The sequence below is a fragment of the Coloeus monedula genome (assembly GCF_965178545.1).
Source record: "Coloeus monedula genome assembly, chromosome: 22".
NCBI lineage: Eukaryota > Metazoa > Chordata > Aves > Passeriformes > Corvidae > Coloeus > Coloeus monedula.
This window is the reverse complement of record NC_138802.1, coordinates 2003344-2029135: the sequence shown is the minus strand read 5'-3', so window position 1 is coordinate 2029135 and position 25792 is coordinate 2003344. Positions and strand designations below refer to the sequence as shown.

The 25792-nt window shown below is 49.0% G+C and overlaps 2 protein-coding genes across 3 annotated transcripts; both read left to right on the top strand.

Moving 5' to 3' along the window:
* Positions 1-682: 682 nt before the first annotated feature.
* LOC309581325 (C-signal-like) lies at positions 683-10409 on the top strand (the record flags this gene model as incomplete). Its single annotated transcript, XM_082295878.1, has 6 exons — positions 683-823; positions 7632-7683; positions 7978-8165; positions 8515-8670; positions 9434-9544; positions 9718-10409. 6 exons carry the CDS (start codon positions 683-685, stop codon positions 9829-9831), a joined length of 762 nt encoding a protein of 253 aa, XP_082152004.1. The 3' UTR covers positions 9832-10409.
* A 1804-nt stretch (positions 10410-12213) lies between these two features.
* Positions 12214-15507, top strand: AURKAIP1 (aurora kinase A interacting protein 1). 2 transcript variants are annotated; one of them, XM_082295912.1, is made up of 4 exons: positions 12214-12531; positions 12653-12742; positions 13368-13810; positions 14847-15507. In XM_082295912.1, the coding sequence occupies exons 2-4, from the start codon at positions 12691-12693 to the stop codon at positions 14952-14954; spliced, it is 603 nt and encodes a 200-aa protein (XP_082152038.1). In that variant the 5' UTR covers positions 12214-12531; positions 12653-12690; the 3' UTR covers positions 14955-15507. The 2 variants fall into 2 exon arrangements, with proteins under 2 accessions (XP_082152038.1, XP_082152037.1); XM_082295911.1 differs by having other exon boundaries at positions 12214-12742.
* The last annotated feature ends 10285 nt before the right edge of the window (positions 15508-25792 follow it).

The window sequence follows — 25792 nt, the reverse complement described above, 5'->3', positions numbered from 1 at the left end:
TTATGCTCACAGATGTAATTAAAGCCTTTAAACCTCCATGTACCAGTTTCTGCATGAGTGTGCAGATCCCTGAAGGGTATTGATCTGGGAAGGCACGTGCCAGTCTGGGGGGAATAGGGTGAGGATGAGCTAAGGGCAGGAAGCCTGTAGTGATTTCCAGGACCAGGTCCTCCACAGTGAGGAAGGGAGAGTAATGTAGTGCCAGGCACACCCCAAAACGCCTTTGGCAGGAACGTGGGGAGTCCAGAAATGGGGCTTCAGTTCCTGCCTCTGCTTCATCCCCCAATTAGAGAGCTGAATTCTCTCTTTCTGCCCACGCCTGGCTGCTGGGGCGAGCGCTTTCACCCTTGTCCCGTTCTGTGGAACTGATAACGAGGGTCAGAGGGGTCAGGGGCTGCTCTGCAGCCGCCACTGTCACACGCAGGGCTCTGAAGTTTGTGGAACGGGGTTTGGGTACTGGCCGGGCGCGGGATGAGCTCGGGTCTCTGTGGGAGGGGGATGAACCGATTCCCCTTTCCCTGGCCGCTCTCCGAGCCCGTTCTCTCCCTGCCCCGGAGCCGGGCGGGGGAGGCGCCGCGGCGGGGGCGGGCCCGGGGTGGCGGGGCCGGCTCCGCACCGCGCAGGTTGAGAACCGCGTGGGCTTAAGAAGCGCCGGGAGCGGAGCGAACGGGGCCGAGGCAGCATGGCCCAGCCGCGCTGCCGCTCCGTGCTCATCACCGGCTGCAGCCGCGGCATCGGGCTGGGGCTGGTGCGGGGGCTCGCAGCCGCCAGCCCCTCCCCGGACTTGGTCTTTGCGACCTGCCGGTACCCCGAGAAGGCGCAGGTAAGCGGGGCGGGGGCGCCGGGAGTTCCCGGAGCGGGGTAACGGCGGCGGGAGGGAGGAGAAGGCACTTTGGAAGCGCGGAACATCTCGAGCATCCCTGTGCCGGCAGCGAGAGCCTGCGCTGGGATGGAGCCGAGGCGGGTGGAGCCGGTGCTGGGGAGCTCTCCGGGGCTGGAGCTGGGAATATCGACGATAGGGAGCGTTCTCGGCAGGAGGAGAGCGAGCGGGACGCGGCCGGGCAAGCAGGAGGGCAGCTGCAGCATCTCCAGCGCTCCTGCCATCCCCTTCCTTTAATCCCCGAGTTTCTCGCTGGATTTGCTGCTGGAGGTGTCTGTCCTGTCCTGTTCGAGTTCTGCAGGGACAGCCCGTCCCTCAGAAACCTTCCCCGTGGGATCTGCCACAGCTTTCCTCCTCTCTCTCTCCACGGCGTGTCTGTGTCCCCAGCAGGAGCCGTGCCCTCTCTGCCTCTTTTTCTCTGCTGCACTTACAACAAGTGAGAAAGCCCAAATGAACGATGAATTGAATGCTCCTCTTAGTTCCGCTCTCGGCTGGGCAGGGGTCAGAGTTTCTACTGGAAATAGCTTTTGTTACCTGTTGCTCCTGGATCTACTTGCAGCCCTCTCTCTCCCTTTTCAGCCCAAGTCTCCTCTGCTGCAGCATCGCAGTAATTTGGGGACTCCTTCCCCGTCCCTAAACTCTTCCAGACAAATTTCACACACACCTCGAAGCTTTGGAGGCAAATCGATGAGGGTGATCAGTCACTTTGTGACCAGCAGTGTCACTTGTTGCGTGTCCAGGCTGATCTCGGCTCTCCTCGGTGAGGTGGAATTTGGGCAGCACAGAAATGCACACAGGTATCCATCCCCCTGTTCCTTCCCTCCGGTGCTCCAGAGCTGCAGGAAGCTGAGCAATCAGCCCTGTGAGTGTCTCAAGCCCCTCGGGAACGCCTCAGGCATTTGGAAGGAGAATTGATACCCACAGCCCTATTCCTGCATCTCCCCTGTTTCAAACGTGGCTGTCCCGGCAAAAGGCAAATTCCCTGGCACGTGCAGAGGGAAGCAGAGCTCCCGTGTCTGTTCCTTCTGGGGGATTTGATTCCTTTCCTACAGATTGTGATCACACCGTGCTAGTAATAAAACAAACACAGCAACTCTGTTTACTGCTTAGCTATAAAAAAAGCCCTAAAAGGTGGTGCTCAGGCAGTCCCCGAGGATGTGGGGCAGGGTTGGCCAGGTAACAGCTGCACTCTGACCTCTGCTTCTCCAGAAACTGCTGCTGCTCTGCAGGTACTTATGAAACTGAAGGAAAATATCTTAATTTTAAAAAAAAGTCTCCAGCACAAAGGAACATTTAGGGTATTTCTGAATGAAAGTGCAGAGACACAGTCCAGCAAGGCTGAGATCAGGTGCACAGCTCCCTGCCAGGGCTGCTGGTCCCTGTGGCTCCCCCCCGAGCCCCTCCTGTGCACCACCTGAGCGGGCATTCAGGCATTCACTCCATTCTGTTCCCTTTTAACTCCTGTTACCCGAGCTGGCACCGGTCCCAGCCCTGTTTCCTATGAGTGATTGCACAAGAGCCCGGTGTAGCAGTGGCACAGGAAAGCAGCAGAGACATCTGACCTGTGTTAGATCAAAATCTCCCGGCGTGGTTGTTTGTCCTGAAGCTGCTTCAGCCGGCTTTGAGAGAGGTTCTTTCTTTTTTTCACCAACTGGGCCCTGTGATTTTTCATCATAATGGGCTCGGATCCATTACATGGAGAAGTGAAATGGTTCCTTCAACAGGAAGAGCTTCCTAGGAAACATCACACGGGCAAATCTCAGCACAACTCATCGGGTTTTTTTTTTTTTTTTTGTGCAGTCAGTATTTAAAAATCTGGAGAGAAAAGGCTGTAAACCTGCACAGGAAGATGAAACAGCCTTCAGACAGTGCGATGTGTCTGGGAAGAGTCTGGGTCACTCCTTGCTTGCGGGAGAAACCTGGAAAGCCTCTGGCAGGGTGTCTCCTGTAGGCAGGAAGCTGGCCAGGAGCCACATTCCAGTAACCCCAGTGGTGATTCTGCAGGCCACATGGGTGCATCCAAAGCTTTTTTTTTTTTTTAGGGGGGCAAGTTTTGTCCTTGGTGGATCAGGGTGGGTTTTTGTTCTTTGTAAGGACCTCTAGGCCATGTGCTGTGCTTTGGCAGGACATCAGTAGAAACCTCTGCAAGTCAGCTGAAAGCATATTTCTAACAGATGGGTTTGGAAACTCCACAAGGAAGAGAAATCTTTACTAAAGGTATTGTAGTGGTTTCACCAGCATTATCTGCCCCATCTGCAATGCACAGAGCTGGCACAAAACCTTCTGACCCTCTGAGAGTGTTCCCACTGTGCTGCTGGTCCTTGGGGCTGCAGAGGGCAAGAACAGACCTGCTCCAGCCTCCACCACTGGGAATCTTGGTCATGGGAGCACCACGTTCAGCTGGCTCAAGCATGGCTCAAAGCTTGGCACGCTCAAAGCTTGGCTCCAGCATGGCAGTGCTGCTCAGCGTGGTAGGAAAGCCAAAGGTTCAGCGAGTTTCTGGTCTTTTTTTAGGAAAGGCAAAGTTTCAGCGAGTTTCTGGTCTTTTTTTAGGAAAGGCAAAGTTTCAGCGAGTTTCTGGTCTTTCTTTTTTTTTTTTTTTTTTTTTCTTTCTCAGAGATGAACCTTTGCTGTCAATGACTTTCCAGTCAAATGGTGAACTCCCAGAGTTCAGGTTCCTGCTCTCGGAGATTGGCACTGCAGGGTCGGCTTAGGGCACATGAAATGGGCTTGGCCCATCTCAGAGCTGTTTGTTGGCCATGCACGCTGGACTGTGAAGCTGAGGGAGTTTCTCTGCACACTTGGGTCAGTGCTTTTTCTCCTGACAGCAGTTCAGCTGGTCTAATTTTGGTTTGCCCTCTTGGCTTTGTGGTAAGTGACCATATGAAAACCCTTCCTTAGCACAAGTGAACTGCCCCCACTTCCTCTCCTGCATGAGAGGATGAACCTGGAGAACAGCAACTTTGGACAGTTCCTTTAAATTCTCCTCTGGTTTGGCAGAGCAGCATTTTCCCGTTGCAGAATGGAGGAAAAAGATGAGTGCAGCTCGAATGAAAAGGTTTTTAAAAATTATCTTCCAGTTTTTAGAGGAAAAGTGATTAAATATGCTTAGCTGCTGGCAAGTACAGTTCCACCTTGGGCAAGAATGTCCTAGCAGGGTGATGACTGAGTATTTCAGAGCCCTCCAAACAGTGGACAGAGAAGAGCCCCTAAGGAGCTGCTTTTAGAAAGATGCTGGGGAAGGCTGACTTTGCTTTCCTCTCTTTACCAGGAAAGCAGCACATCTCCTGTAACTCCCTAACCTTGGGATAATGCTGAACAGCTGCAGGCTTTTGCATGTGAGTCTGTGCTGGCAGAAGTTGTGAAAACTCGAGTTCTGGGGCTGAGGAGCTCCTAGGTGGCCTCCCTAGAACATTTGCCTAACAAATGGGCTGCAGATCACACGATAACATGCAGCAGGCCCGCAGGCAGCCAGATAACCACTGCCCCTCCTGGAAAAGCACCATCGGAGACTCCTCCAGCCACTCTCTGATTCCAATCTGCCTTTTCTTGGGCTGCTCCAACGCTGACAGTGGGAGCAGCTACAAATCTCCTGCGAAATAATCCTGATGTCCTGTCTTTGCTCTCCAGATGGACACAGCCCTGGTGCAGTCATTACCAGGGAGCCTGCAGGGGCTCATGGACCCAGCTGGAATTCCCCCCACACTCCTATTTTTCTTCCTCCCCTATCCTGCTTTCCCATAAAAGGGAAAAAACTCTGCCCTAAAGGACTGCACTTAAAAATGCTGCAGCCCCTGGAGTGCCCTCTCTGATGGGGGAAGGGGGAGATGGCCACGGTGTGAATAAACGTGGTGCCCAGAGCTGTGGGATCTGCACAGCAGCAGCTCCTGTTTCTCCTGCTCTCCCCACAGCCCCGGTGTGTTCCCAGGTGAACAAATTCCTCGCTGCTCGAGCCCTCTAGAGAGCTCTGGGAAGCTTCCAGGGCTTAATGTGCAGTTTCCCTTGCTGTGAAGCAGGAGATCCTGTTACAAACTGTGCCTGTTCCCTCGTCAGACCCGGAGCTCTCTCTGCTCACTGTCTCTGTCAGGACTGGGGCTTGTTTTTTCCCTTTAACACATATTTTAGCCATGTGGTTTGCAACTGGGAAGAGCAGCTGAGTGATCTGTGCAACAGATATATCAGGCAAAGGGGGCATTTCTGAATATATATCAGGTGGAGAGGGCATTCTTGAAGTCTTTCTAGTTTTGGGTTATTGCAGAGTTGTTTTGTTTGATTGTTTTGTGTTTTTTTCTGGAAGTGTTTTACACTTCCTACAGCAGTAAGATCTGGCTCTTCTGGAGTCAGAGAGGCCTGTGGGTCAGGGCAGTGCTGTGGAAGCTGTTACAGGGTTGAACAGTGAGTTGGCTGTACACTGTGATACTGAAAACCTGTCTCAGAGGGACACAGAAAAATAGGATACACCTCTGGCTTTGTCCCGAGTGCAAGCAGGACGATGTGAAGGATACCCAAGCACCTTTATCCTGCCCACAGGCTGTGTTTGTTTGGCTTGATTGCTTCCAACTGGCTGAGCGGGGCCAGGCCCTTTCCAAGAGCTGTAACTGAAGTGGATAATGCTTTCACAAAGAAGGCAAAGTAAATCTTGCTAAATGACAAAGACAACAGAACATTCCTGGTTGAAATCGAGCAATAAATACCCTGTGTGCTGAGGAATCTGTATCTGGAGCTTTGAGTGCCAGAGGATCTTGTTTACATCAGAATAGGCTGACTCTTTGTTAATCGTAATTAAAAATCAGCAAACAGGAAACAACAGATGCTAATCAGAGTTTAATTCTTGTCTTGGACTCCCGAAGAGTTGATTCTCAGGGGTGATTGTTCAGGTGCAGAGCAGTTCTACAGCTCCTATGCTAAATAAACACAGCGTTAGGGAGTTGTGTTGTGGCTTTCTGTTGGGTTTTGTTTGTCTTGTTTGTTTTTAAAGTCTCTGTCACAGCACACTAATTAAAAATGACTTAGCTGGGATATGCTGGCTGTACCAACTTGTCTCAGTCCTTCTTTTCTCATGTTCCTTCTAGTGACAGGAGGGGAAAAATAGGCTTTCCTGCAGTTTTTAGATGTTCTAACTGGATTTTTCAGCTTATATCAGGTGTAACGCTCTTGAAGACCAAAGCTGGCTAGATCAGCTTTGTGCCTGGGAGCTGCTTCTCAGAAATTCCAACCCCTGAAGTGGGAGTCACTTGTTAACTAAGTAATTAACTGGAAAACCCATTGAATTTTAAACCTAATTTGCATGCAGCTATTGTAATTTCATGCTGTTTATGTACTGGAGAATGCTTAATTCTCCAGTGTTTGCAGTTCTTAATTGAAAATATTGCTTACTCACTTCAGAAGCCTCTCAGTTGCCGTTGCTACTCAAAGCAGCTCTGGCCTTTCAGCAGGAGTTGGTAGCTTGTTTCTGTCAGAGAGTAAAGCATATAAATAAATGAACTATAAATAAATGGACAAACCTTGAGAAGCCAGAGCGCTCCAGGAGTTCATTATCCATTAAGTGATACTGTCAAACTGGAATCCAGTGACAGTCCAAAGGCATGGAATTATTGCAGGCCTTGACATGGCAGAGCTATTTCATCCTGGGCTATCAATAAACAAGACAGTGTGTTCTGGGCCTTTAATTTATGGAAAACTGTCCCACCAAGCCCTGTCCAAAGCAAGGAATGTCTTCTGGTTTTGTACTTCTGACTTGTTTTTCCTTCCCCCTCCTCTTAATAGCCTTAACTGCAGTTGTAGATGGGCCTCAGTGGGAGAACAAATCTCCCAAACAAGCCTGGAGAGAATCCTGCAGGGTCTGATGTGAGATAAAAGATGTGAGGCATTATAGTTTGTCAGAGGACACGGAGTCCCTAAAGTGTCTCCAAGGGGCAGAGAAGGATTCTTTCAAAACCTGCCCTCCTGACCCCTATTCCCAAAGGGCTCCTAAAGAAAGGGATTTGCTGGGCTAGAATGTTTGGCCAGGTTGCTGTGTCTCCTGAACACGACTGGGAGCATGGAATCCATCTGTTGTGTTTGGCCACACTTCCCACTTGGCTTCATGGCACAGAAACCTGAGTATTCCAGCTGGGCCTATAAATCCAATTTGGAATACTTTGTCCAGCCGGAACACCGGAGAGCACGGATTTCTCCAGGAACACCAGCCTGCTCTGCTGACAGGCAGATGGGAGAGTTACAGCAGGGAGGGAATTGTTCTTCTGGACAGTGGCTGTGCCTGGGATGGATTTCATGGTGTATTTCACCTCCACTTACAAGAACTGACGCTAACGAGGCTGCTGGGGAAACGGAATTCCCATGGGAAAACTGCAAACAGTAATTCCAAATGGCTTTTTAAAAGCGTTCCTGTTGCCCCAAAGTGATGTCCAGCACTAGCTGAGCTTCAGGAGAATTATGCTTTTCTTGCAAAGTTGGGAAGCTACTGGATTTTTACTGGAATGCTGAGAACTGAGAAATATCCCACTAAAAATCCAGCACGGTGGAGTCTGCACTAAGCAGGGAAAGAGTCCAGTTCCTTGATCTGGCTCTTAGGAAAGCTGCTCAGAAGGCTGGAAAACCAAGTAGAACCACTGCCTTCAGTCCAATCATGAAAATATTTCAGTTGCAATTCTGGAGGTGCAGAATTCAAACTGATTTATGTAATAGCCATGGAGATTTTTATATATAATATACATATATACATAAATGATAAAAATTTTCTTCTTCCTAGGAACTGCAGCAGCTCAGCAAGCAATACAGCAACATCAAGCTCCTGCAGCTGGGTGAGTAAGGGCCTTTATTTCTGTGTACAGAAATCTGTTCCACTTAGGTGAAGAGATTTCTTAAGAAATTGGTCTCCTGAGTGATCAGTATCTGGACGTGATCTCCAGCAGCTGAAAACCATCTTAAGATAACACAAGGGAAATGTAATTCTGTAAAATCTGTGCATTTTCACCTGTGTGCTGCCCAAACATCCCCAGGCAGCCTCAGATTTGGTTTGGCACAGGTTGTCTTGTGCCAGGCAGACCCTGAACCCCACACTGTTCACTGGGGCTCTTCCTGCCTCCTCTGTGCAGATGTGGTCTGTGAGAACAGCATCAAGAAAGTGGTGAAGGAAGTGGAAGAAATTGTGGGAGACAAAGGCCTGAACTGCCTCATCAACAATGCTGGCATCAACGTGCTCGCCTCGCTGGAGGAAGTCACAGCAGAGACCATGCTCACCATTTATGAAACCAACACCGTTGCCCAGCTGATGGTCACCAAGGTAAGGACTGGGAGGAATGGGCTTAATCTGGGGCTTTTCCACAAGTGAGCTGGACTTGTCCAGGTGTTTGTCCCCTTGGAACTGCACAGATACAGTTCTGACATGGACCTGCCTGTCTGGAGAGCAGCAAGAGCTGCTGTTTGTGCACCTGCTGTTGGATCACTTCCTGGCAGGTGGGCACAGGAGCTGGGCAGAAAAGGCTGCTGGAGGAAGGTTTCCTCTGTGTCTGAGGGGCCATCACTGCTCTGTGCTGGTGGCCCAGAGCTGTACTGGGGTTCCTGCTATGAATGAGGGAATGATCCAACTCCAACCCAAGTCACCAAATGAAAGCAAACTCTTGTTTTCACAGGCGTTCCTCCCCCTGCTGAGGAAGGCAGCCCAGCTGGGCACTGGAATGGGCTGTCACAGAGCTGCCATCATCAATATGTCCTCTCTCGCTGCCTCCATGCAGCTCGTCCAGGCAAATGAGATGTTCCTCAAGGTCTATCCCTACAGGATAGCCAAGGTTTGTGGGCACACCTGGGCTGAGTTAGAGACCACGCTGACCTTAGGGTGGTGATGCCAAGGGGTGCAGCACCTCTGTGGACACAAAAGCTGTTCTCCTTCTTCATGTGGGTGGAAATGGGAGCTGTGAAACTCTGCAGCTGGAGCAGGCTCCCAAATCCCTGCTCTGATACAGATCCACACCTGAGGGATTTGGCATTCAGGGGAGAGCTGATGCCATCGAGTGTGGGTTCTATCAGCTGTGTTCCTCTCCCATCCAAGCGAGGGAGCAGGCAGGAAGCTCAGCAAAAGGTGTGCTGACCTGTATGTGGTGATGGTAGTGACAAGTGGGATTTTTAGTTTTGTCACATCCAGAGATTGAGTTTGCACAGATAGTCAGGATCACACATACAGTTTCTCCTACACCACCTACTCATAAGCTGTTAAATGCTTGTTTCCCCTGTTCAGAAGTAAATGAATATTTGTGTAGTGGTTATGCAGAAAAACACAGTCCTTATGTCAATATTATTCTCCTCACAGCTCCTGAGGTGTTTCAAAGGCGACTTTATCTTCCATTGCAATGTAGTTTTGTCTTTGGGCAGTGAGTTTATGGTGGTAGAGCTTCCAGAGTCCCCAGAAGGTTTGGAAGAATTACTGAGAGTCTCTTACTGCCCCTTCCTGTGCCAGGAGACAGCAGGGTGGCAGGGAGGTGCCCACCAGCTGGGTTTGAGGTCTTGCTCAAGGCTCATAAACAGCACATTAATAGGTGGTTTCCACTCCCACAGACTGCACTGAACATGATCACCAGGTGTCTCGCTGCAGACTTAAAATCGGACGGGATTCTCTGCATTTCCTTGCACCCAGGCTGGCTTCAGACAGACATGGGTGGAAACATGGTGAGTGCCAGCTCTGGAAATGTGACAGTGGGGGTCCCTTACTGTCCCAACCCCCTGGTTGCACGCCTCCATGTACTGTGACACACAAAAATACATCTCCCTTCATTGTAGAACTTCCTTGATTCTCTTCTGCAGGGTATTCCCAGTAATGACCTAAGCTTGATTCATTCCAGGCTCCCATGCAGGTGCAGGAGGCTATCCCAGGTATTCTCTCTGTTCTGGACCGTCTTGGTGAAAAAGAAAATGGTTCTTTCCTAGACTGGCAAGGGGAAACTCTACCGTGGTAGAAGTGCACAGAACTCTACAGGAACAGCACATCAGTCACAATTTAACCTTGCCACTGCTGTCTGTGTCTCTAGGGTTTTCTTACACACTCCTTGAAATAGCCAGTGTGATGCTGAGCCTCTCTCTAGCTGTATTTGGAAAGCAAGGTGGCTGAGTCTTTCATTGGTACTGCTACTGCTCTGCTCTAATGCTTGCTGCAAACACTACTGTGCTCTCGGTGATGGGCATCTCCTGGAACCCTCAGAAATGGATTAAAACCTGCAAGTTAAATCCGGGGGCTGGTGGTTCCTTTTCACTTCCAAAACCAAAGTGGGCTTCTGGCTCTCTGCAGAATTAAATGACCTGACCTCAGAGTAAGGCCAGTGTAGGCTGTCAGATTCCAGTATGATCCATTCTCTCCAGAAAAAAACTCCTTCGGTTTCCTTTGTTCCTAACTGAGCCAAGGCTGAAATTGCCCAGCTCTAAACCATGGGAATTTGGTACTTCTGTAAATTCCGTGGCAAACTCTGAGTGTCCCCAGGTTGCCAGTGTACACCAGGCACTTGCTTTGTTCCCAGTGGGTGACTAACAGCCTGATATGGGGGTGGGAATGTTGTTTTGTACATAAACTTCTGAAGTGTCTTCAATAAAGTCTTGATTAAACAGTCTGTTTACCGAACTGTTTACTTCATTTAATTTCTCTTCATAGGCTTCTCTTTCCTGGCAAGAGAATTTTATTCCTAATTTTCAGGAAGAAACTCTAACCAAAGCCAACCTTTCAGGGTAGTTGGGTTTGATGCAGTGGGGTGTACCTAAAACGGAGATAGACCCTCGTTCTGGTCTGAAATACTAAAAGCAGCTGGTGAATAAATCTCTTGTGTTCTGGCTGAGGTAGGTATAAAAGCAAAAAGCCCTTTGAAGTCCAGGATTGGCTTCAACATCCCTCCCTTATGCCAGCTGATTAGGCACTTTCATGCTGTGCCAAGACGGTGGGTTCCTGTGCCGAGTAAGAGAAGGCAAACAACAGCCAGGTAAGGGGGGAGGACAGGTGTGGCTGTCCCTGGACAGCAGCCACTGGGACTTGCCCCTGGATGCAGACGGAGGTGTGGCAGGGAGAGGTGTCTGTGTGTGCCTTCCATGATCCCTGCGTCACCAGGGACAGGCAGGCTCACTGTGACAGCATCACAGGATCCTTCACAGAATCACCGAATTCTTCACAGAATCACTGAATTATTTCGTTTGGAAAAGCCCATCAAGTCCAACGTGTGACTGATCCCCTCCTCGTCACCCAGGCCAGAGCACTGAGTGCCATGTCCAGTCCTTCCTTGGGCACCTCAAGGGATGGGGACTCCACCACATTCCCATACTTAACAACCCTTTCCATGAAGGAATTCCTCCTGTTGCCCAAAATTCCTCCCCTTACCTGCTCAGACGGGCTTTAGTGAGGCGCTCCTGTGACTCAGCAGGTGAACACACCCCAAGCACTGACTTTCCAAGTGTGGCTGAGGTCTCCGTGCAAACCGGTGCGTGAGGCACACGCCTGGCTTGAACCGGTTGAAGGATTTATTTTGGAGCAAAGCTGGGGAAGGGTTTGGAGCACCAGGAGAGGCTGAGGGAGCTGGGAAAGGGGCTCAGCCTGGGGAAAAGGAGGCTCAGGGGGGACCTTGTGGCTCTGAACAACTCCCTGAGAGGAGGGGCAGTGAGGGGGGCTCGGGCTCTGCTCCCAGGGAACAGGGACAGGAGGAGAGGGAACGGCCTCGATTGCATCAGAGTTAGGTTGGATATTCAGAAAAATTTCCTCATGAAAAGGTAGAAAAGCATTGGAATGGACTGTGAGGGACCATGAAGGACCAGGAGGGACCGTGAGGAACTGAGAAGGACCAGGAAGGATTGTGAGTGACCACAAGGGATCATGAAGGACCTTGGGGGATCACGCAGGACTGTGAGGGACCATGAAGGACCACAAAGGGGCCAGGAGGGGCCGTGAAGGATCGTGAGGGACCGAGACCGGCACGTTAATGGAGCAGGAGGGGCCGGTGAGGGGCCGTGAGGAGCCGTGAGCGGCCGAGACCGGCACGTTAAGGGAGCACCAGGGGCCGTGAGGGGCCGAGACCGGCACGTTAAGGGAGCACCAGGGGCCGTGAGGGGCCGAGACCAGCACGTTAAGGGAGCACCAGGGGCCGTGAGGGGCCGTGAGGGGCCGTGAGGGGCCGTGAGGGGCCGTGAGGGGCCGTGAGGGGCCGTGAGGGGCCGTGAGGGGCCGTGAGGGGCCGTGAGGGGCCGTGAGGGGCCGTGAGGGGCCGTGAGGGGCCGTGAGGGGCCGTGAGGGGCCGTTCCCCCGGGCGCCGCCAGGGGGCGCTGCGGCCGGCCGGAAGTTCCGGTGGCGGCGGGGCCGGTGGGTGATGGCGGCGATGGCGGCGGGGCCGTGAGGGGAGGGCGAGCGCGGCCACCCCGAGTGCTCCGTGCGGGCCGTGCCTGGGGCAGGACAGCGGCGGCAGCGCCGGGAGGGCTGAGGGGAGGGAGGCGGCTCCTCGGTGACGACCCGTTCTTAGGCCGCGCGGCTGCTCCTCCCGGGCTAAGGGGGGGACAGGGCTGTGCTGGGGAGCTCGGCTGGAGTTACCGTGTTTTTAACGTTAAAACAGCCCAAGCTTTATTAATAAATCACCTCTGCGGCTGAGCTGCCCCGGTGCTTGACCCCCACAGCAGAGCCCGACAGACTGAGGGTAAAACCAGGAGGGTGTTTGGGGTGTCTCAGCGCATATTTTTGGGGTTTGGGGTTGAATGGAGAAGGTTTTTTTTAAGCTGCGTGTTTGCCTTATTGAATAAATGCTCTTATTCGAACAGTCATTTGCTGGGTCTGCCAGGGAACAAAGTGAAACAAAATGTTAATATCACAGCTGAGTTCCCAGTTACTGAAGGCTTCGAGAATTGCAGGTAAATTGGTTTTGTGTGACCAAGTTTTCTGTTTGTTTGGGGTTATTTTCCTGGGGTAATTGGACTCCCAGAAGTTTCTTTTCCACCAAGCAGCGCAGGAGGGAGGAGGCTGTTGTTGAGTTAGTGGTTGTCAAATGTTATTATGTCTCTGATTTATTCTGTAAGTACAGTGTAGCTTTGGTTTAACCTCTTTTAACCTTAGGAGGAGATTCCTTAGCACCAGAGAGGTTTGATACAGTGAACAGCTCCTTACCATTCCAAATCGATTTTCCTTCAAAAAACGTAGGAACATTCCACTTAATGGAATCACAGAATGGTTTGGGTTGGAAGGGGCCTTAAAGACCGTGGAATTCCAACCCCCAGTGAAGGAGAAGCTCCACCCTGCTCTGGGTGACCTGGGCAGCTTACCCAGTGAAGCAGAATGTATTTTTAACATTACAGCATCGTAGTTAAAATTTGGAAAGATTTCCTTGCCTTTGTGATGGCAATACAGCTTCTGTGAGCGTTTCCTTTTGTTGGCGTGTTCTGGCCAGAGCTGTCTGCTGGTTTGAGAGCTGGGCTGAGCTTTTCTCATGCTCCTGCTGGGAAATTCTGCCTTTTTAAGTGCAATCCCTTTCTCCCAAAGGCCACCTCTTGCCCAGGTCAGTGTCCTCCTTCCTCTGCTGCCGTTCTCCATCCGCACGCTACAGCACCCAGCCCCCCAACACCAGCGGGGCCCAGCCCCAGCAGTGGCACACGCTGGACCCTGAGCTGGAGGAGATCCTGATTCCCAGGAAACTCTCCATCAGCCCCTTGGAGAGCTGGCTGACAGTGAGGTACTCCCTGCCCAAAGCCGAGGGTGCTCAGGAAGAAGCGAGCCATGAAACCCCGCAGCCGTCCGAGTGTCCCCCTCCTGCTGGGACGAGGGATGTGGGGGAAGGAGAGGGAGCCCTGGGCAGCAAAGTGCAGTGCAGGAATGTGCTGAAGATCCGCAGGAGGAAAATGAACAGGCACAAGTACAAGAAGCTGATCAAGAGGAGGAAGTTCATCCGCAGGAGGGTAAAGGAGGGGCGCAAGAAGAAGCGTCAGGTGAGCTCAGGGGAGGGGGAGTTCCCTGACAGAAATGTGCCCACACTTCAAACCAGCTCCTGTTCAGGTGTTGGATGATGGAGTTAAGTGGATTTGGGGGAAAATGAGCCTGAATGAATTCAGCATTTAACCTCAAGCTGTGCCAGGGGAGGGTCAGGTTGGACATCAGGAGGAATTTCTCCGTGGAAAGGGCTGTCAGGCGTTGGAAGGGGCTGCCCAGGGAGGAGGTGGATTCACCCTGGAGGTGTCCAGGGAATGCCTGGATGTGACACTCAGTGCTGGGTGACAGTGGTGGGCATCAGTCACAGCTGGACTCAGTGGTCTTGGAGATCTTTTCCAGCCTCAGTGATTCTATGATTCCAAACATAAATGTGATAATTGCTGGGCATAGTTTTTCTTCCATGACAGTAATTTACAGATAGGTGTGATTAATGGAGATGAGTTTTAGCATTTGTGTGAAGGATGAATTCATGTCTCTACCCTGCATCAGGGAGACTGGTTAAACCTTAATTTCTTTCCTGTCTTGACAACATCCTTAGGTGCTTCCAAATCTGTTTTTTTACACAGAAGCCTTTTACTTCCTTTAATGGAAGGAAATGAGGGAAGACACGGAGATTTGTTCATGCTGGGGATGTTCTCCTTCAGCACAGCCTTTCGTGGGATATAATTTAGTTCATTCTCTAGGAATTCTCACCTTGCCCAGATGCAAACTGGGGTTAATTGTAATTCCACTGCTTCAGATCTGTAGGAGGCAGTGTTGAACACTATAAAATCCTCTTATTTCCTTTACCATTTCATTGCCCACCTTCTCAGTTTTCCTTGCACAGAACTTTTAAAATGATACTGTTGAGATCCTTGTGCCTTTTAATGTCTTCTGATGTATTTTCTGCAGTAAGATCAAATATTTTGTCACTTAAACCCTTTGTTTCCTTTGTGTGGGTTACACCTGCATTGTCCTTGGGATGTGTGGGCAGTGGGTGTTGCTTCTGAGCTGTGTTACCTTTTTTTTTTTTTTTCTTTTTTTTTCCTGTTTTAGATCAAATTTGAGAAAGATTTGGAGCGCATCTGGAAAAGAGCTGGCTTGAAAAGTGCTCCTGCAGGGTGGCAAACCCCCAAGATCTACCTGAGGAGTTCCAAGCGATAAAAAACACCTGTCATAAATTTTAACCTGTAATTGTAATTAAAAAAATATTTAAGTATGTTGGTGACATTTAACCTTTTTCTGATTGTGATGAAAATAGTACAAAGGAGTTTTCCAAGAGAAAAACTGGCAGCTTTTCCTCCCCAAACGAGAGGTGTGAGCTCTTTTCTGGTGGCTTGGCACTGCTGTCCTGTGGGCAGTTTCTGAAGTCCCTCTTTAAGATGAGACTGAACCTAAGAACAATCAGGTGTGGGAGATGGGATCAGTGAAAGAATTCCCACTGTATATATGGCACAAAGCTTTGGAAATGTTCTTTTCTAAACTGCATTCTTTCACAGCCTTGCTGCAGAAAGGCTGGGGTTTTCCTAAGAGTTGTGGTGGGATGGGAATTGGATCAGAATTCCATGGAATGTACCTGCAAGAGCTTTTGTTGTCTCTTACCTGGAGCCTTGGTGTGCACGTGCCTTGGGCATTGCATGAGCATCCTTGAAAGGCACATTTATTTTTGACTTCTACTTTGTGTTAATAAAAAATGGTTATTTTTGTCTTTGATTGATCCCTGTCATGTAGAACATCCAGATATTGGTCAAAGGAGAAGCTCAGAGCTAATTATCCATTAACAACAAAAACTTCTGCACCTGAGACAACCCTGATACAATCAGCTGGTTTTGCATGGTTGAAGAGAGTCGTGAAAGCTGTGAAAAATACAGGTGTTTAAAATAAACCCTGAGAGAGGACTTTTTATCTGGGTTCTGGTTTGGGTTCTGCTTTTCTTTTTGGGGTTTGAGGCAGTTCTGGGTGGTTTAGTGTGATTCAAGGGCTGGGGTGGACTGAGGGGGGAAAAGAATGAGCTCCTTCAGGCTGGTCGTTGTGGGAAACTCCCTGAAAATGATTCCCTTTTTTCTGCTAGGAGAGAATATACTGAAAGGGAGGAGAATAATCTCTGGAAGTCATTGCTACGAGGTGCAGTTTAATCTGGCTGCAGGAAGGACATCCTGAGCCACAGCTTCTCTGGGCAACCTGTGCCTCACCACCCTCACAGGCAAGAATTCCTTCCTAACATCTTAAATCTCTCAGGATTTGTGTTTTCCTTGTGGAAAAACTCTGTTTTACAAGGGACTAACCAGGTTTTACATCCCAGGGCTGTGTCAGCTTCCTTCAGTGTTCTTGACCACAGGATGTGATTTGAGACTCTCACTCAGAGAGGAAAACTGCCCGTGATTTTCTGTAGAGGGAGCACGAGTCCAGGATATACTCACAAAGCTTTATTAGGAGCTGCTCTTCCTCTCCAAAATACCTGCATCCCACTGAATCTGCACACTTAGGAAAGGTTTATGTGTATATGTAGTTTTGGTAACAAAAAAAGGGCTGCAAACAGGAAAGCTTTGACTTAAAATCCCCAAAATGTTGAAGATTTCTATTATTTTGCTGTTCTGGGAGGAAATGGTTGAAAGCCAGACAATTTCATGCTGTTTATTACAGAGCTTGGAGATAACTGGTGGGGGGGTGATTTTATGTCACTCATTGGGCTGGAAAGGTCCCTCAAAATTGGACTATAAACCAAATTTCTCTCATCTCTAATTCCTGGATTGCATGCACTTCACTGCAGGCAGCAAACTCAGCTGAACAGAACAAGTTGAGGAGTTTCCTCACAGTGATCAGGTTTGTGCTGGAATGAGTTGGCTCTGAAGTAGGAAGTCAGCTGACTTGGAGGGGATGAAAACTCTGAGTTTTGTTTTCTCTGAACCAAATCCCATTGCAAATGTGGAGGGTGTTGCCCCATTTTGGAAAGGTCAGAGCCCAGCAGTGTGGTGGCAGTGGCAAAAATACCATTTCTTTTTCATGTTAGCAAGTAATAGTTCCTGACAAACAGGATTTTGGTTGTCTCCTTGACCTGGAGAGCAATGATTCTTACCAGAGTTAAGACTTAAATGCATTTTTAAAGTCTTTTCTAGAAAATATGGTGTTCAATGACATCAGTATGGATCCTTGAAATTTTTTAGAGGCTTCTGGACATAAATAAGTTATTTCAGCCACAAATGAATCCAGTTTAACTTAAAAAATACCTTAGAGCTGAGAATCAGGCCTGATTGTATATGGGAAAGGGAGCAATGTGAAATAACTGCTTCCAGCAGCTTTTTCCAAAAAGCCTGGCTCAACTTCCAGTACTTTATGTAACTAGACAATTGCCTGGTGCTCCATGGTGGTAGAGATGAGATGTTGGAAATGATAGGAGACTTTTAGGATTAAAGCAGAAGCACATTTATGGTACTGATGAGGATTACAAAATCAATTCCCACGTTTTGTAAAACAGCAACCTTTCTATTTCACTGCAATTCAGGAAGTTTGGTCCCTTTGGTAACAAGGATTAAAACCCAAATGGGTGGAAAGTAGAAACATTTAAATTGTGTATAAATTGCAGCAGATCAGCAATTGATGCCTGGTTAACCCTGTGATGGTCTGGGGTGCGCAGAAGAGATTTCAGCTCCCTGGCAGCCACTCTCCAGTTCTCCAGAGGAACAGTTTTGGATGTTGTCTCCTCTAGTTCTGGCTCACTTCACATAAATTCAATTCCAGTCTGAGTTCATCATGGGAAAAGGGAAAGTCCAGCAGACTACTGGTCTTGGTTAAGAGCAAATGGTGCCTATTTAGAGCACAAAAAGCTGTTCCTTCCCTTTGGGAATGTTGTGCTTGCCCTGCAGAGCCTGGTGGATGGGCTGGGAGCTGTTAGAGCAGCCCTGAGGTGATGCAGACAGTGAGTCTGAGCTCAGGGATGCCCTCTCCGTGTCCCTGGCACGGGCAGGAGCCACGTGGAGAGGAAATGGGGTGGGATGTAATGATGGCTTCCCCTGCTCCAGAAACCAGCCCTGAGCTGATTCAAACCAGGAGCTGCACAGGTTGCAAAGGCACCAGAGGGAGAACACTGATCTGAATTGAGGCTGGTTGTAGGCAGGAAAAAGGTTTGAGAATCCTTAATTCCTAAAGCATGTGGTGCAGACTGAAAGGATTTATTCCCAGTGTTTTCAAGGATGATTTCATGGGAGAAGGTACACATGTGCACAGGCTGTAGGATGCCCCTGGCTGCACACAACTGGAGCAGCAAAAAGGGAAATAAAGAGAAATATTCTTCATGTTGTATTGGCTCCTGATAGCTGGTGTGCCTAAAACCTGGTTTTTTGGAGTGTGGGGTTTTTTTTGTTGCTTTTTTTTGTGTGTGTGTGTGGTTTATTTCTATTTGGGGTTTTGTTTGTTGTTGTTTGTGGGGTTTTTGTTTGCTTTGAGTTTGGGGTTTTTTGGTTTGTTTGCTTGGTTGGTTTTGTTTTGGGGTTTTTTAACATCAGAGGGAAAGGATGGGGGTGATGCCTCCTCCTTTTGCTGCTGGAGGATTTCTCTGCAAAAAATCCCAAGCTGTTCTGATGTCTTTATTGGGGGAACTGTTCTTTCTTCCATTAATGAGCTCCAGTCTCAAGAAGAAGTAAATCAGCCCATGTCAGGGGATGTTTATGAGCATTTGGTGCACAAAACACCTTTCAGGCCATTAATAGGACCTGACAACCATTGCCTAATAACTCCTGAGCAGGAACAGTGGGCACCTTTACTCTGGTGAGCTCATGCCCTGTTAAATGGGGCACTTTCATGTGAAAAACCAAAATGTTGGTGTACATTGGCTCCAGGAGCTCTGACCTGCTCCTTCTCAAATCCTGGAGCCAGCTCTGCCTTGGTGGGACTGATCCCTGATCCAGAGGTTCCAAATTTAACAAACCAGGCTTGTTCCCACCAGCTGAAAACCTGGCTGAGGTGATCTGACTGATCTCACAAACAGCACCTGTGGCTGCCTCAAATGCCATCTTTTCTTTTCACCATTCATGCTGCTCTGCTCTGTTTTCCAGGAAAACATCCTGGTTTGGGGTCATTTGGGCTGAACCTCTCCAAAAATAACAGCACTCTGTACCCAGCCTGGAGCATTTGCAGAGCTGAAATGGGTTGAAAAGTGGGGTTTTTTTTGGTTTTTCCTGCTGCTTTTAAAATAAATAAATAAAAATATCAATAACTGGAGCTCCTGTAAACACCTGAGGTAGCTTGGAGCAAACACAGGGTGCTGGTTTTCCTGTGGAAGAATCCATTCTTGCTTGGCTTTCCCTATAAAACAGAGGAACAAAACTGAAACAAGGAGTTCTATGAGTCAGAGAATTTAAGAAAACCATCTGATACATCACTTTTGTGTCAAATCCCTGATTTAGGGCATTTTTTAGTCTTGCTCCCTGCATGGGTACTAAGAACTATAAAACTGAGACTTGTCCCCCTTGAACGTAGCTGGAATTTTCTGCAAAATAATGGGAAGAAGAAGGAGGAGTTTGAATGGACAGGGGGCAATATAACTGTAGGTGCCTTGACAAGGCTAAATGGAAGTGGCTAAAATTTTGTTTGGAGTAGAAAACATGAAATTTTGTTTAAAAAATGAGGTTTCTTTACTTGTTCAGTAACGAAGGCTTGGTGCTGCTCAGGCAGGTGGTGTGCTGAGGGAATGTCAGTGCCTTTGGTGTGTCCAGGTCTAGAAAAAACCACTCCTGGAGCCTCTCAGCAGCTGGAACACTTCAGAATCCCTTTCCCACTTGTAAAGTGATTGGTGCCAAGACCAAGATGTGGAGTTGTGAGCAAGGAGTTGGCACAGCAGGTAAAAAAATGAATAGTTTGGGATTTTTGTGTTTTAAGGGAATTAGTTCATGGTAGGATGATCTGGCTGAGCTTTATCCCCAGCCAGTGAGGAACTGGTTAAAGTTGAAGGAGAAAGAGGTGGAAGCAATGGAGTCAGAGTCAGCAAAGTGTGAGCAGCACCACGTTACTCAGCAGCCTCTCTCCCTGGGTGAGTCAGGGCTGTTTCCTCAGGGATGCAGGGTTTTCCCTGCTGTCAGCACTGGCACAGCCAGGCCAGGATGGCACAACCAGCTGGAATCTGCCCAGCATCACCAGATACATCCCCAGGGTAAATCTGGGACTCCTCCCCCTTGACTTGACTGAGCAGCCTTTGGGTTGCTCAAACTGAGTTACTGCATCTGGAGTTTATCTGTGGCTTTCCCCAGGTTTGAGTGGGCACCTCCAGAGGACTCTCCCTGCCTGATTTCACTGTCTCTGTGATGCTGGAGAATATCCTGTGTTATTCTTGGCCTCCTGCCATCCCTGAGGACTCCTGTAGGCCCATCGGAAGGTAGGGCAGGGATGAATGTGTCCTGCTTGCTGATAACATCATCCCTTGGGGAAGGGAAGGCAGGAAAACTTTCTCTCACCAGTAATTTATGCAAAAAGCTGGGACTGTGGGAAAAAAAAAAAAAAAAAGAGTGGAAAATAACAATATCTGTGCCTTGGATGGCAACACCTTCTCCTGGAGTGATTTTTGATTGTGGAAAGGAAAGCAAAGGAAAATGTGGCTTCCAGAGTAGGAACAGCTCCTTCTGGAGTGGGGATGGCAGGATAAAGTCACCTGAACTTTTCCACATTGTTTTGAGAGAGGAATAAGGATTTCCACATTGTTCTGAGGGAAAAATACGCATTTCCACATGTGGTGTCATCCCCAAAGTGGAGTGGGAACTCTCACTTGATTTCTAAAGGAGGCAAAGGAAGCAGCACCCTGGGGTTTTTTAGCTAAGATTATGGTTGCCAGAGTCCTCTTGGGTTAATCCTGAGCAAACACTCCTTTCACATAGACTACCCTTAAAAGCTGACCAGGCTCCATGTTTATGTGTCTCAATTTGGCAGGAGGATTCTATTGCATTATGGAAAGCAACCTCCTTTCACCCAAAGTATTTTTATTTTTACTGAAACGGCCTGCAAACGTGAGGTAAATAACACAACTCTGGGAGGCACCTTTGAGCACCCTCTTCAGAACCAACCCATTAATTTTTCCACTCTTTTCCCAGTCACTTCTGATCTCAAAATAAGCTGGTGTGCCTGGAATCCCACTGCTTAATTATTTTAGGCGGGTGCAATGGATGGGCTGCAATTAGTGTGAGGAGTGGAGCTTCCCCTCAAAACCTCCTGGTACCAGAGCTCAGTTCCCACGTGCAGAGAGGACAAAAGTTGTGGTTTGAGGCACAGTGCTGGTGGCCAGAAAGGGGACATACAAAATGTCAGCTCTCAGCTCCTGAGGACTCCCAGAATTTTCTCGTTCCTCACAGGAATGAGCAGTGCTGGGTGCTTGTGGTTTGAGCTTTTCCCAGGTTAGGGAAACCTGACTTAGTGCTGCCTGTGGGAGGAGTGAAGTTCAGTTTGTGCTGTGCTTGTGGTCAGGGCTGTGGTGTGGTCAGCCTGCTCCAGGGGCTTGGGAGTGACCTGGAATACTGGACAGTGAAGCAGGATTTTTGGACATGGTTTTTCAGCCCAGTTGGCTTCTGCCCTCTCTTCCCCAGAACTTTATGTAGGGTTAATAACTTCCATGTAAAGTGCCTCAAAATCTGGAATGAAAGAGGGTGCAAAGTGCGTGCCCCTTCAGACATAGAACCCAGGTTTGTTGCCTTTTCCCTGGAACTCAGAAAGTGGATGAGGAGCAGCCAGGAGCTGCTGCTTTCTCCCACATTTCTGGAGACAAGCACAGTTCAAAGGGGTGATTTGATGCCTCAGTCATTTCCTCCTGAGCCTCGGTGCTGTCTGCCAGCTGCCAAATTGGACCAGGACTGCAGATCCGTCCCCTAGAGCGCAGCCTGATGGATTCATTGTGGATTTGGGAAAGCTGAGATGCTCCAGAACCACATGGCAGTGAGTCAGTCCCGTGTCATGGGTTGGACACTCTTCTGTCTCAGGCACTCCAGGTTCAAAAGTTGATTTTGGGGGATCATTGGAGAGATCTAGAAAGTTTAGTTGCAAGTGGCCCTGAAAAAATCCCTATTTCCTAGGAAAATCCAGTTGCTGGCTGCTGCTGTGGACTTTAGGGGAGGATTAACAGATGCAGATAAATGAACAGAGCCACTCCTGGAGTTCTGATTGCTGCAACTCCAGAGCTGCAGATTTTTCCATCCCCTCACGGTTCATGGAGGGATTTTGAGCTCATACCTGCTTTTTCTTTAACACTCTGTGTTGAAGACACTGCTGGCTCTCAGAATAGACTGGGAGATGAGCACTTAATAATTTAAATGAAATAAAAGTTAGAAAATACCATTTCACTGGGGTAAAGAAGGAGCAGGTAGGAATGACTCCTGTTTGCCCTAGGGAATGGGAATACTGGGAAGATCTGAGAGGCAAGAGAGATGAAATAGGGGGCATTGGAAAGTTAAAATCAGGATTTTGCCCAAATTCTGCCCAGGCTGGTGTGCAGCTGGTCTAGGCTCTGCTCCCAATTCTGCCACTGCTCTGCTCTGTGAGTTTGGGTGACTCATTTCCTTTTGTGTTCCATGGCTCCCTCCTGCTCCTGTCTGTTTAGATTCCAAATTTTTCCTACCAGAAGCTGTGTGGGACAAACCCAAGTGTGCTGTGACCAAGAGAGAGCCTTGCACACGTGATTGAGGGACCAGAAAACACATTTAATGTGCTTTTGTCTGTTTTTTAACAGCATTTAGATTGAAACAATCATAGCAAGTACTTAAAATTAATTTTTTTTCAACTAAAAATTATTTTTATAGAGAACTGATTTTTCAGATTTACCTTCTTACAGTTTGGTCATGCAGAAAATAGTAAACTTAAGAGAAAACTATAATTTATGCCTGCTCTGTGGGTGTCAGTAAGGTGCTGCTTTGTGTCTCTGTTTCCATCCCTGTTGTTTTCCCATTTCTCCTTGGGCAGTTGTTTTTTTTTTTGGGTAGCTTCTGTCTGGAATTTAAAAAAAAAAAAAAAAGAAAGAAAATCAGTGTTGGTTTCCTGGGCAATTTCTCTGTTTTTGTAACTGGTTTCTATTAATGGTTTTGAGATGAATCCCAGGAATCTGAAGCTTTTCAGCCAAAGGGGGTGTTTAAATATTGTGCCATCCAAGGGCGCTGGAATCCAGGAACCAGGGAGTTTTTGGAGATGCCTTGTGGGTGCAGACAGAGCTCTGTGACCTGCTCGAGGACAGCAGTGCTGAAAGAACACACAAACACATGGATTAATGGGAATAATCCACGCAGCTGGAAAGCTCTGGATGCTGCACTTTAACTCCTCACTTGGGCGCATCCAGGTCTGTCCCAGACAATCTCCACAGCTCCGTGTGTTCAGCAGACCAAAACCCTCTCAGCATTTCCATCTGACTAAATTCCTGCATTCCTGGCCATCCATATTAATTAATTTCTGCTCCTTGGGCACTCAGGGAAGTGGAGCTTCCAGCTGGAGATTCAAGGCAGGAGGAAGTTGAGGAGCTGCCTGTGAAGGACAGCCCCCAAACCTTGGTGCTGTTCCTATTCCTCTGGCTTTGCTTCGGAATGAAGCCTCAGTTGGGGAGGGTCAGGTTGGACATCAGGAGGAATTTCCCCATGGGAGGTGTTGTTAAGCATGGGAATTGCTGCCCAGGGAGGTGCTGGAGTCCCCATCCCTGGAGGTGTCCCAGGAACACTCAGAGCTCCGGGCTGGTTGTGACAAGGTGAGGTTCAGTCACAGCTTGGACTCTGACCCTGGAGGTCTTTTCCAACCTCGACAGTCCTGGGATTGAGGAGTGCTTGGGCACAGCATGGCTGAGACCATGGCACTGACTGCCCGTGGGGTATTTTTGTGGATTTCACCTTTCTCTGCCTGTCCCAGAGCTGTTATTTCATGTTGCCATGATGCTTTTTTATTCACCCGCAGTCTAAAGGTGTCAGAGCTGTGTCCTCCTCCTCCCCCAGCCCGTGAGCGTTTGCCTCAGCAGCTGCTTTGGTGGCTGCACCAGGCTGCTGATTACAGTGGACTCCAGTGAAATGAAACGAAGCAGAAAAACATGTGGTGAGACCATCAACTTGTCATTGTGGATGTGCCCTTCAGAGAAGGCAAATCAGGGGGTTTTGTGTTTGTGGCTGGGGAACGAGCACGGCGATGCTGGGGCTGGGAGGTGCCCGCCTTGTTCCAGCCCTGCAGTAATGACAGCCTCTGCTCGGCAGCCCTGTCATTGTGGTTGGCTTTCAGCTTTGTCCTTTCAGTTCACAGCTCTTGCTCTAAGCTGGATTATTTCAGGCTTGCTTAAGGGGTTCGTGGCAGCTGGAAGATTTGTTTTAAAGAGAAAAGCTTTGCCACCGAGTGAAAAATGGTGTAAATTAACCCTGAACTGCAGTGCCTTTCTTTTGCTGTTCCCATGCAAAGTTCTTTTTCTCCGTATTTTATTTTGAGGAATCCTTGCTGCCTTTGCCACTGTCAATTAGCTGTACTCTTGTACTCTTTATTCCTAAGCTGTAGCACTCTCCTACTGCTTTTATATTCTAGGAATTTTATCCTTTTTTCTTCCCATGGGCAGGTATTTTCTCTTTTCCTTTGCTCCTGGTGGAGCACGCTGGGTCCTGTATTTAAAGAAGTTGTTGATGATAAGCCTGGAGTGTTGACAAATCCTGCGCACAAGGCCTTGTACTGTAATTTGTGTCAACAGATCATTAATGCTGGCATTCCTTTTAAATTCATGTATTTATGGCTGTGAAGATGGCGTGGAAGGGGCCACTTCCACTCCTGCTTCCCAGGGTTAGTGGCTCTCAAAAGTGCAGTAAAGGATGGAGGATTCCCCTTGGTTTGGTGTCAGACCTTCCTCCTGATCTGAGACTTGCTCAGTTTTTCTGGCTGCTAATCTTCAATTTGGATTTATTGGGAGGTCTCTCAGTGCAGCCTGAGAACAAAAATGTTAAAAATGGAAGAGATGGGGAAGAGGAAACTTCCTGACAGTCATAACTTCCCACAAGCCAATTAACCTTGTGCCCCCTGCACTTTTAGCAGGGCTTTGTCCACCTGAGTCACTGCTTTCTATCTGAAATAGGTGTGAAATACCCATTTTCTTTTGCCACAATGGAAAAGGGACAACTCTGGGAACATGGGAGCCTTTCTTGTGCTGCTGACCTGATCTGATGGCAGGTGCAGAGCCTGCAAAACCACTGCTGTTGGTGCTGGAAAGTCCCTTTCCCTTGCCTGGATGAGGTTCCTTTCTCTGGTCAGGATTTGTGGTCAGCTGGAGATGAGCAGTGGGCAGCCAAGGGATGAATCAATTCCCCAATTCCCCTGGGAGTGGGGAAGGAGAAAGGCTGGGGAGCACTGCACAGCTCAGAATGGAGAATCTCGTTAAAAATTCAGCTCCTGACCAGGAAAAATGTTGACACAGCTGCTTTTCCAGGATATCTTTGGAGCAGCAAAGCTCCAGGAAGCAGGGCTGGCTGCAGACTGTGCAGGATTAGACAGGGGACAAGGCAGAGCTCTGCAAACCAGGCTCCTGTGTCCCTTTCCTCCCCTCTTTGTGAGCCCCAGCGAAGGGAGACTTCAGCCTTGTTCAGCCTGGACTTGGCTTCTTGCAGTCAGGAAATATCCAGTCCATGACAGCAGCAACCACAGCAATCTGCTTCCCTCCCAGAAACCCTGCGAGGAGCAGGCAGTAACCTCTGCAGTGCCACAGCTGGCAGGCAGAAAGGTGGGAAAACAACCTGGGATTGCAGCCTGGAAGGTCCTGCCCGTGGGTGGGAGGGACCAGGGGAAGGAGAAGGTGCTGGATTTGCTGTCTGTGCACTGGGAGCAGCTTTCTGCCTCCTAGCCAGGTATTTTCCAGGCTGCTCTGAACACAGGCCTCAGATCAGAGCCTGGTGTGGCTCTGTCCTGATGGGGACAACAGGAAAAACTCCTTCTTGCAAGAGATTCCTGGCCCAGCAGCTGCTCTGGAGCAGTGCTGTCCTTGTTGTGACACCTGGCACAGGTCAGGGACACGGGAACAGGAGCCTTTGCTG

Excerpts from the sequence above, each read along its gene's own strand:
- AURKAIP1 (XM_082295912.1), top strand. The coding sequence starts at position 12,691 with ATGTTAATATCACAGCTGAGTTCCCAGTTACTGAAGGCTTCGAGAATT. Across the intron at positions 12,743-13,367 it reads GAAGGCTTCGAGAATTGCAG|GCCACCTCTTGCCCAGGTCA; the intron begins GTAAATTGGTTT and ends TTTCTCCCAAAG. Across the intron at positions 13,811-14,846 it reads GGCGCAAGAAGAAGCGTCAG|ATCAAATTTGAGAAAGATTT; the intron begins GTGAGCTCAGGG and ends TTCCTGTTTTAG.